General features: G+C 33.0%; 1 protein-coding gene across 3 annotated transcripts in view; it reads left to right on the top strand.

Annotated features, from left to right (window-relative positions):
• The first annotated feature begins 465 nt into the window (after positions 1–465).
• LOC128231155 (nostrin-like) overlaps positions 466–12,457 on the top strand; it is a 31,689-nt gene continuing 19,697 nt past the window's right edge. Inside the window, exon 1 of one of the 3 annotated variants that reach the window (XM_052943643.1) lies at positions 466–635. In XM_052943643.1, the coding sequence (XP_052799603.1) occupies positions 552–635 (84 nt within the window). In that variant the 5' untranslated portion in view covers positions 466–551. Of the gene's footprint in view, positions 636–12,058; positions 12,396–12,457 lie in introns of those variants that run through there. The other 2 variants (XM_052943634.1, XM_052943624.1) reach the window with 2 other exon arrangements.

The following is a 12,457-nucleotide window of genomic DNA, read 5'->3' as shown; positions in this document are numbered from 1 at the left end:
CCATACAAGCGAAAGCTAGTACAGCCCGGACACGACAACCTATACTCTATGTCATTACATGCAACACTCCATTGTGAATAAACACCTAAGTGTGACCTTGACCTTAGAGGTGGGGACAAGGTTCTTGCACGCGACACGTCGTCTTGGTATGCCGAACACATGTGGCAAGTTATTTTAAAATCTGTCCATACAAGGGAAAGTTACAGCCCGGACACGAGTTATTGAGCCGGACACACGGACGAACGGAAGGACGGACGGACGGACAGACGGACGGTGCGATTTTAATATGCCCACCTTCAGGGGCATAAAAAATAGAATAATAAAGTTGATGGAGTTAACATGGAATATTGCATAACTCAGACTGCTCAAAACGCTGTGTTTTATACCGACCCTAACAGAGATTTCAGTGTTTCGTTGTACCTGTATACTTTTTTTAAAAGAAGAAAGAAGAACCAGTCTAATCATTTGGACATTGTCCTTAATCTTCCACCGTTGTGATGCAAATGTTTTAAAACTTCCCGGTCGAAATCTGGGACTTTTTCTGTCGATGTATGATGACATATTATAGTTCCATAGAAGAGACGGTTTCCCCTTCAAACATGGACACAAAGAATCTGTTTAAAGAGCATTTTTCGGTAAGTTGGACTATGTGTAAAACTAGAAAAAACAAAAACAAGTTGGAGCTGTCAAAACAGATACAGTACAGTAGCATTTCAGTATCGATTCGTTCTGTCCTGAGGTTAAAAATATAAATATTTGAAAATACCTACATGATTAAAATGCCAATTTATGTAACATTTGTCAAAGAATAAATAACGATCTTCAAAGAATAACGATTCACCACAGTTGTATCCTGGTATCTTATGTTTACAGCAGTGTATCTTCATTTGCCATCAAATATAAGTTTATAATGATAGTATTTCAATACTATAAACAACTGCAGAGGTGTCCTGTTGCAAAATTATCTACAACACATACATGATACAAGTGTAACATGCGCCGGTAGTAGTCCAAATAATTGTACGTTGACAGATTTTTTTTAGATTTTTGATATGGCAAATCCTTCACCTACAAATTGTTTAGTATCAAAAGTGGGTAGTTGTTCCGATCAGGATTTCGGGTTAAAGCATATAGCGTCTATAAAATATCATAAAAACAAGAAATATTACCAGATAATGTTATTTTATATTAGTTCCGTATACAAAAAATAAATATCCAACTTCTAATCATGAGTTTGACGGCTTTTCTTCATTTCATTCTGTCAAAACATAACGATATATATACATGAAGGGCACCTGCAAGGCTTCAGGGCACAGTTTTAAATCGCTCGGAACATTTCGGCCATGGCCGAGTTGTTACAATTGTATAACGAGGTCTATCTCGAAGCTTTGTCGGAGGAGGCCGAGTTATTACGATTGTATCGAGTTGTTCCCCTTCGCATAATTGTTGTTTGTGTTAGTCAACTTTCGTTTTATTGGAAAGGTAAACAATTTGTTTTTATGCATTAAATGCTTGTTTAGTGCAAAATAACATTTCACTTACATGGTAAAATATAAATATTACTCTTTATGATCAATTTTAACAATAAAATACTTAACTTAAAACAATTTCAATATTTTTAAAACACCCCCGTTTTTCCCCGTTTAGACGTTAGGGATTGGAAGAATCCCGTATAACACGTCTATTATTTTAGACTAGCACTGCTAACAAACAAAAAAACACCAGATAGCCGAGCTATCTGGCATAATGAAACAAACACCAACAGATCCCTTCAGGGAAAAGCATGCTCGACCCTGAAGGGGTCCACTGGTCTTTATATACACTAACTTCTCTATTCTTACAGATCCCAGGCTTTGCTAATTTGCATATTACCAAGTTAACATAAATACTACGAACATGCTTCCGTTTTATACGGAATATTCACAAGAATCTTTATTTAATGTTAGGTATAATATTATGATTACAAGAAAAATGAGCTATTTTTCGATATGATTAAAAAACCGTACATTCCCTGTCACCTGTTGGGGGAATTCCAACCAATCCCCCGGTCCCCCAGATGGGGATCAATATCCCCTAGAGTTAAACAAAAAAACAAAGACCATGTTGACTAGTCCAAATATTTTTGTACAATAAGAGTGTAGCTGGAATTATTTCATGAATGCTAATTTGCATAATGAATGCCATCCGGAAATCTTTAAGTGAAGAGACAACACACACGCAAAGTACAGCGCTAAAAGAAAGACATGAATACATCGCCAGGATCATCGGTATTCAACATGTTTTTGTGTTTTTTATTGTATTTATGCAGTTTATGTAAAGAAGCAAGAATTTGCATTGTTTTTTCAAAAAATTACACAGTCTTATGTGGATATTCGGGGGAGTCAAAGTGAATCGCATTCGAACGTGTCCGAAAGAGTCACCAATTCATGTTCTCACTGTCTTGCGGATTGTCAGTAAAGCGATATGCTTAAATGCTGAACTTGAACTTCTTCTAACTTTTTTTACTACAAAAATATACCAGATGAGGCAACCAATCAGAATTCATACAATATTAATTACTACTGGAAGCGACTACCTGTAAACTTTGACATATTCAAGGTCAGTAATTAGATATTATTTAGTTAACATAAAACAATTTATATTTTTCATAAATGCATTATTTAGTAAGTAGTTAGAAGTTTATCACTTAAAATTTATGTTTGTTATTTTGACTATAAATAAGAGTATCGCTTAAAATATTAATAAACTATTTACAAAGATTGTTTCTTATTATATTTATGCAAACAATTACAAAAAGTAAGATGGATTAGAGCACTGTATACAATGTGGCTGTAAGGCAAGTCCACACACGCACAGTTCCTCTAGTAGTCAAATCACTGTAAAATTGTTCTTTCAAGAGTTTAAATTAAAGATAGCTATAGTATGCATTTAAAACCGCAGAGATTTTAAGTAGCATTATGTACATGAAAAATACAGCATGGTATAGTAGTGTACGTGGTAAAAAAATGCTTTAAATTACATTTTTGTTTTTTACCTTAATTTGCTAGAAAAAAATCTTAAGACAAAGATTATTTACTCATTGAGTATTTACAAGAGAGACCTATCCAGGTTATATAGCGGATCAGCCTTCTAAATTCTAGGTAGTTTTGAGAGCATCTTATTTCCTTGGGAGGCTGTTCCATGCCTGACTGGCCTCAAAGCGAGAAGAGTTCTTCCAATATTTAGTTGTTCTGACTGATGGCACATGTACACAGTTTTCATATCTGAGATTATAATTACATGTTTTAAATGCAGCAAGGTTTTGAAGGTTTCTTCAATAGAGATGCATCTAACTCTGCTCAGATGAATTGTTTAAAGCAATGAAGATTTCCTATGTTGAGGTGTAAACTTTTAAGACAATTTTTAAAGCTCTGTATTGAATATTTTCTATTCTCTGTGTTGGTCTTGCTACAAAAAATCTGATAAAAGATTTAAAAATAATAAGCTTAGTATTGATTGTCAAAAATTATTTAATCTTTTGAAGGTTTTACAGTTCTAGCTGCCTTTTTTGCATATTTTAGAAATCATGGGCATCAAACTGTAATAAACTATCGCCTTCAACTCCTAAAACTTGCTCTTCACAAACAATAATATGATTAAGTATTGCTTAAACAGACTCAGCTGGAATTGCTTGAACTGGATCAGGGTTAGTCTGCATTTGATTGGACTGGAAGTGAACCCGTTTATCAAAAAGTTAAGTACTTTCTTCTTCAAGACTGGTCTTAACTCTTAACAACATCAAGATTTTATCACACACAGAAAGTGTATTGTCATCTGCATAATTATGCAAGGCTGCCTTTAAGTAGAAGATGTCATTGAGAAAGATGTTGAAGACACAACAAATGCTGAAAGACCTTAGGACCAAGATTTACCGATCTGGGCAGTATGGTCCATTGGACTTGACGTATTGAATCCACTGTAGCATGTATAGCTGTATAGTCTTAAAAACAATATGCTATTTCAGTCATTGAAATTAGACTTTTAGATGAACAAGCCCGAATTCATATACTGGCACCAAATTTTTAAACAATCCCTGCTATATAAAATTCAGAATTTGAGCAAGCCCAGAAGATATTTTACTAGTGCAGGGCTTGCGGGCTCTTGTTAATTCCGACCACTGCTTTTTGCGTGGTTAAAGTTCAAAACCCAATCAAAGTTTGTTTAACAGTAAACTAGGCCAATCTGGCTCCTGAATCTTTTGAAACCCTAATTTCAACCCTCCTTAACCTAATGCCCGGATTTGGTAGCCAACGGCAATGGTTGAAGCAGGGGTTAACAAGTGGGCTGCAGTCATTTCATTGACTTTGTTAACTATGGTACATGTTACTGTTTTCTTATTGAATGAAATGTATGTTTAAGAGTTTGATTTTTACATTTATACACAGTGTGATTATTCTCTAGTTCTTGTGTAAGTTTTAAATCAAATCAAATTCAATCTCTTGTCAACAATTTGACCTGTTAACATAATTATATTGATGAATGAAGTGAATGTTGCTTTCATATCAATGTTTGATTATCATGCCCAAGGGTAATTAGTTTATCTTGAATAAGATACTCGCTATCACTTAATTTGTTAATTTAGAGAAATTAGTTGATATTTGTGAATATTTTAGGTCACATCTTATACAAATGATGACATTTTTGTAGTATTTGGTGATTACAGTGTTGTGCAGTGGATTATGTAATGAAAAATTGTCAGAGAAATAGTTGATTGATGTAGTAATGTTTGATTGCATTATTTAATGTGCTGTGACATTGTGAAAGTTGAAGCAGATTTCATAGGGAAAGTAAAGTTTTGTTGAAAATCAAAATACTGTCGTTGGATCAAAATAGCTTATGGTGTAATTGCTAAAAAGAATCTCACAGCTGCATTTTACCTTCCTTTTCGAAGAGAATTGTTTTTCCTCCCAACTATCAAAATGTTTTCACCTCAAGTTTCCTTATAGATACAGTATACCTAGGCATAACAATGATTTACTGTGTTAGGTATTTATAATAATTGTCAAACATATATCAGGGCTTCCGTTACAGGAATTTTGGAAGTAATTTACTTCCTAAATATGGGCTATAACTTAGAAATTAAAACATTCCTACTATTGATGAAAACTTCTTAAAGCTGCACTCTCACAGATTTATGGTTTTGACAACTTTTTTTTTTTTGTCTTGGAATAAGCCAATTTTTGCGTAAATATCTGCAAACCCTTGATAAAAAGACTGCTGACAAAAGATCAGATCGCAGGTTTTCATATTTCTGTAAACTTGAAAGTTAATGTTTAATGGCTCAAAGCGTTACTAACAGTTTAAGTAAAATGCATAAAACATCATTTTTGTGTCGCCTGAAAAGACGACATATAGGGGTTACTTTTGTCGGCGGCGGTGGTGGCGGCGGCGGTGGCAGCGTCCGCGTCCCATTTTCGCTTGTCTGGGGTATATCTCCTAAACTATTAGTGGTATCAACTTGAAACTTCATATGTAGATAGATCAAATTGAGGGCAAGTGCAGTGCACAAGAACTGTTACTCTTGCTTCCATATTTTTAAAGTTATTGCCCTTTGTTATTTTTCATGCTTAAAGTTTTGTCCGGGGCATATCTTGTAGAATATAAGAGTTGTCAACTTGAAACGTCATGTAGATAGATCTCATGGAGGGCAAGTGCAGTGCACAATAACAGTAACTCTTGCTTTCTTAGTTTTAAAATTATTGCCCTTTGTTAATTTTCATGCTTAAAGTTTTGTCCAGGGCATATCTTGAAGAATATAAGAGGTATCAACTTGAAACTTCATAGCTAGATAGATCTCATTGAGGGCAAGTGCAGTGCACAATAACAGTAACTCTTGCTTTCTTAGTTTTAAAGTTATTGCCCTTTGTTAATTTTCATGCTTAAAGTTTTGTCCGGGGCATATCTTGAAGAATATAAGAGGTATCAACTTGAAACTTCATAGCTAGATAGATCTCATTGAGGGCAAGTGCAGTGCACAATAACAGTAACTCTTGCTTTCTTAGTTTTAAAGTTATTGCCCTTTGTTAATTTTCATGCTTAAAGTTTTGTCCGGGGCATATCTTGAAGAATATAAGAGGTATCAACTTGAAACTTCATAGCTAGATAGATCTCATTGAGGGCAAGTGCAGTGCACAAGAACCGTTACTCTTGCTGCCATATTTTTAGAGTTATTGCCCTTTGTTAATTTTCTTGCTTAGGTTTTGTCCGTGGCATATCTCGTAAACTATAGGAGGTTTCAACCTGAAACTTATTCCGTAGGTATATCTGATTGAGGGTTCAAATGCCACCTACAATTGAAAGTTAAATGGCAACATCATTGTCTATAAATGAATAAAATGCCAATCTAACAGCTATATTGTCGACAGTAAATAATTCGTCAGGCGACACATCCGACTCGCGGAGTTCTAGTATGAACTTAAATATGAAAACATTTTTGGAACTTAAATATGAAAATCTGCAATCTGATTTTTTGTCAGCAGTCTTATATCACTGGTTTCCATGCACTTTCGTTCACTCTGTGAGAGTGCCGCTTAAGGTGGAAACTTGAAATATCAAAACCTGCTGTCATGTTACTTTTATGGTTACATTTTCAATAAGTCATGAAGTAAAATGCAATATTTTAATAACATTTGTGAAATTGGCAGGTTATAGTTGTATGGAGTTGTTATTTTTTTATACAAGAGTTGGACAATAGTGGACCAATTCTTAGTGTTTAGAAATATAAACTTATACATTACAGAGAAAAACAACTCAAAATTCATAGCAAGGAAATTCATACTTCCAGTTTCATACTTTTAAGGGAAACATGTGTACCTTATATTTTCAGTGTTTCATAAATATAGTTTACCCGTTAATCAGACCATCATTTATATTGTTAGAATTCAGAATGGCATACAGTATCACAATTATATTTAAGTGAAACCAAGATACCTCTCCAGATATCTGGCAATATCCTGTAATTATTAAGGAAGTACTTAAGGATTGGTCAATTTTATTTTACATTTATGAACACAGTAGGGCACACCAGCAAATTCCATAAAGCACTCTAGCATTTGCTGTTTGCCCAACTGCATTCTTAAAGCTTTAATGCAAGAAAAAAAATCAATTTTTATTTTTGCATTTTAATGAATTATAGATTATGATTCAAAATTAGCAGTATCTTCTGCAATTAAGTATTTGTTCTTAAAGAAGTGTAACTGACAAAATCAGTTTGTATAGATGAATAGCTGATATTTATAACATTTTTTATCATTGGTTAAACACTCTTATTCAAAATCAATACATACACAATGTATAACAAACATAAATTTTTACTGATAAACCTTTAATTAACTACTTTCTAAACAATGCATTGAAGGAAAATATTAATAATACTGATAACAAGATTGTAACCATGTATTTAATAGCAGAAAGCGCAAAATATTAAATGATTGGTGAATGCTTAAAGATTTACTGTGGTTTGCTTTAATCTCATAAGGTAGAAATACTGTGTTTTATGCTTATTTCTTTCAAATTAAACTTGGTACCCTTCATAAGAACCACTGATTTCGACATTTATTCATTCTTTCTGGAATATTAAAACAATATTATTAATTGTGGTAAATCTTATTTGGGAGTAAGAGTGCATCTTTAAATGACGTAGTGCTAATCCAATTGGAGCGCAATATTAAAGAAACAACATAGAAGTCTTAACTCCTTGCATGTTATGCAATGTGAATGTTAGGTTTTATCCATACAAACAAATAGGGGAATTTTAATATTCAAATTTATATTTCTAAAAACAGAACAGAAAATTATGTAATTAGAGTCAACAATATTGTTTTTATGTTCCTTGTTGAGGGTATTTTTAGTGGTCATGTCACAACCCTTTCTGTTTGAACCCATGATATAGGATAAACAACCTGCTCTATAACTTATCTATGGTATTCACTCCCCATTTACCTCATGCCATTAATTTTGTGACCTGAAGTGAAGGAAGTAAAGGCACCAAAGTGTACAAATAATCTCAATAATCTGTCATTTCATTGGTGATTATGATGACCTTTTATGTCTGGTGACCTAATATATAATTTTGGTAGCTTTTGAAATGGAATTGCTTGCTGATGACTAAATTGACCAATAAGCATTATAGATAAGCATTATAGATAAAAAATTTGCAGTTTGTAAATTTGTTCGTATTTCTTTGGAATCAGGCATGAAAGGATTTTTTTAATCTTTCAAGGCCTTAAAAGCTTGGATGTAAGAGATATTTGCGTTAAGTTAACAAGGCATCCAAAATTCACAAATTTGTACATGTATTCAATACAAATGCAATAATATTAATCTTAATCATTATGTTCACTAGATACCTTAAATATTGCAAATTCAGTATATGAATCATTATCATTTTACATCAGATAAATCAAATATGGTAAATCCAGTATAAGAATTGTTATTTATGTACACTAGATACCTTAAATACGGTAAATCCAGTATATATGAATCATAATCATTATCAGCATTTTGGTGACATTTTAATGTCTTCTTCAAGTTCCCATTTAATGGTACTTTTCTATGGTCGAAGAACAAAATATTGCTATCTACCAAAACAGTTAGAGTTCTGTTCATATGTGCATGTATTACACAAGATATATTCCTGTTTGAAGAAAACAAAGTAGCAGGAATATTTGATTAAATTGAAAAATAAAGAGTAATATATATACTCCAGATAAAAGAAAATCCTTCCTGTTCCTATTGCATTATGTCACTATGTTTAATTAGCTTGATGCTATGTATATCTACTAGAATTGTACATAAAAGAACTATGAAAGCAATGCTAGTATCAGTGATAGAATATTATTTTAAAGGGAATGAAATTAATGTTATATATCACATTGTACATAAGCACAAACAGAAAACCGCAATATGCCCAGAATGACCAGAACAGTTTTGTTTGGACTGAAATTTTGGAAACTTAAACATTTTTATGTCCGTTTTGAGTAATTATTCATGATAAATGATACCTTTCAACGTCATCTTGCTGCGTAAGTGCACAAACAATGCAAGAAGCATCTTTTCTGTTTACATTTCTGTTGGGATGGATAGTAGCAACGGAGACATGTAAATCTAACATCCCACTTGGGGCACGGCGCGATTAGAAAGTCCCTTCTTTTTTCAAATGATGTGGTTAATTAAAGGATGAAATTTGTATTGACTTTATTAGGATGGAGCTATAGACAGGGTTAATACCAAGCCTATTTTGTTCTACATTTCATAGTATATATGTATAACTTTGATAATAAAATCAGCTTTATTAATTGATGTAAAATGTTCTGTTTAGGTTCATATTTTGTAATTAAACTTTAATTAAATGATATTACTTACTTGTTTAAAAGAAGCATTGGAATGTAAGATTTAAATATTTATTGCTTGGCAAATTTTTTAGCATCAAAAATGAAAATTACTCTCTCTGTAGACATGTATACAAAACTTGAAGAGGATGAGATGTGGAAAGTCGGAAATTTCAATAGGGTAGGTGTTGTTTGTGATTTTCAGTTCATGCATTTTACAAAGGAAAAAGTGTAAGTCTTATCAAAACCTTGGCGTCATTGTTTATGTTGTCGGTAGGCTAAACATAAATATTGGCCATATATTTAAAAATAAAATAAATGAATCAAGATGTTCACTTGAAATGTGTATGAATCACATGTTGCCCGTGAGGCATAGAGCACATTTAGAGCAAAGAACATACAGGGCTTCCATTAAGAATTTGAAACTGGAAGTATGAACTTCCTGTCCATCTATTTTGGAAGTTTTTTCACTGAAATGTGAAAGTTTAGTGTCTCGAATACATTATCTTTTTCACTGTTTTTCAACTAGTATGTTAAAATCAAGTAGTTTGCAACTTTAACTTGCCAAATTTAAAGACTTATATTGTAATAATTCATTTTATTTAAAGACTGATTGTGACCATAAAAGTAATTTGACACAAGGTTTTGATATTTTGAACTTTCAAGCTTTCTGAAGTTTTCTTCAAAATTGTGGAAGTTTTTGTACTTCAAAGGAAACCATTTTGGAAGTTACAACCCATTTCTAGGGAGTAAAATAATTTCAGACTTGCTCTTATGGAAGTCTGACCATAACTCTGTCTTTAATAATTATTGAGTCATTTCCCTTTCTTGACTGAAAAAAAGCAATCACAGACGAGTGATCGTGTTCGCTCTGCGGGACTTTTTTCTCAAAGTTTAGTTTGTTGGGTATTCTTTTTATAATAACCAAACCTAGTTCATTTATTTGAAAGTAATTTATTGTAATTATTTCGTCTTTGTCAATGGCCATTATGTATTATATTCATGATGATCAAGAAATACAAATAATGCTTACCCATAATACAAAGTGGTGAACAAAATCATTTTAAAGATTTTAATATTGAACTGTATTTATATGGTAACTAAAATAGTATAAGGACATAGAAACAAAAAGAAAGGAAATTGTTTAACATTGCATACTGGTATTTTGTGTGAATCATTTTAGTAACACTGCCTGGATGTGAACCTGCATTCTAATGATTATGATGTTACCGTGTTGTTTGACTGCTAATGAATTAAAATTTATCATCATCAGCCTGCTGGAGATGTAAGAGTGAATATGTCATAGCTGGAAGGTTTATATCTGCATTTGACCACATGTTGTCACATACAGATGTGCTGATATCGCTACAAGCATACAATTGTGTATGTACCGGTACATGGTTCAAATTTGCTGTTAGGCTGTAAAGATAGGTCTGAAGCGTAGAGGTTCAGCAAATACAAACAAAACTCTTCAGCACATTTGCCCTGTAACTGAGGGTTTGAGAAAAACAGTTATGGAATGGGGCTGCACCCTGCCTGTTGTTGGTAGCACCCTTGATCTGTCTTTTAGACCAGCATGCTGGGCATCCTTCTGCTTTCCCTAGAATTAAATGCTTAAGATAATCAAATATTTATTCATTGTGAATAAAATTTATGATAGGAAAATAAATTCATCCAAACTCTGCAGTATTGGCAAGTGAAGCATATATTTAGTAATTGAAATACAATTCTTGACATTTTCTGTCAAATTCTTTTTAGCCTGATACAATATGCATATTTCTCCACAAGCAGCCTGCCCCTTTTTGGCAGCACCCAGTTCTTTTCAAAACCTGGCTTAAACCCTATAAACAAGATAATTATAATGGATAATAAAAAATGGCTATAAACTTTCTCCTAGAGATACAGTATCTTAATGTGATCTAAGTCATGATTGATTGCTGGGAATCAACAGGTGTATTCTGACATGGTTTGTTTACATTTTGAGATCTGTAGGCTGCAGATATTTCCAGGATTTCTCAGACTGGAAATTCCAGACACTCTGGATATATTGGAAATGTCCAAGATGAACTGTTTCCTTGCAATTTTGAGGAGGGCAAAGATTACATTTTGTTTGGTAAATCATTCTTAAGGTTTAATTTTTGGTCCCTGTTACCATCATGACATGATGTCATTCCCAGTTTGGAATGATCACAAAATTGTTATAGTGTGTTGACAAAATGCATGCACACGGATATCTGGCAGTGTTGTTATATGGTCATCCTTGTGTGTTTGACCTCTGCATTGAGCATTACTTGTACAAACTCTTCCAAACTTGGTACCAATGCTTATAGGCATTATCCGCATGATATCATGACCAAGTTCAATAACCTGTCAACAATTGCACATTCCATGATGCATTTATGTCCCTTGATTATGAGGTATTACGAGCAGGCATTCAACGATAAGTAGATGATACCAACAGCCTTCACAACAAACTATGAAAAAGAATTGTGTAAACACTTCCTGCTGGTTTAAAAAAAGAGGTTTTATTGTTATATATAATTTCCTGCCTATTTTACTTTACGTATTCTTTGGTGTAACATTTTACTTGGTGTTGCTCGAAAGATGAAAATGTCTGCATTATATGTTGTCTGATATTTGGCCGTTTGTCATTCACAAAGCTGGCACATTGTCTTCCTTGATGGTGTAATAAGGGTTCAGCATTCTGAGTTGTTGTTATTGTATTTTGTCTGGGATATAAGATTGGAAAATTCGATACTTATTGGTGTTACTTGGTTGAAAAGACAAGGAAAATAATAACTATAGAACTTATTTATGTTGTCGTGATTATTTGGAATTTTCTAGCTCGTTATAGTGTTTAAAATGTTAAATTTTGGATATAAACTTGTCACTAAACTGTTTTAACTGAGTGTGTTAGGCAACGTTAGCCAAAAAATGTCTGACAACCGTTGATGGATTCATGCTCTACGGAAACATCTTCATTGTTTTCAAACCTAAAAAATCTAATATAAAATTGGTTTATAGATGGTATAAAAAATTCACTGATTATAATTAGTTTTAGTGACTTTTCAGATATTTATGGTAGTACA

The sequence above is a fragment of the Mya arenaria genome, chromosome 1 (genome assembly GCF_026914265.1).
Source record: "Mya arenaria isolate MELC-2E11 chromosome 1, ASM2691426v1".
Classification (NCBI taxonomy): Eukaryota; Metazoa; Mollusca; class Bivalvia; order Myida; family Myidae; genus Mya; species Mya arenaria.
This window is presented reverse-complemented; position numbering and strand designations above follow the sequence as displayed.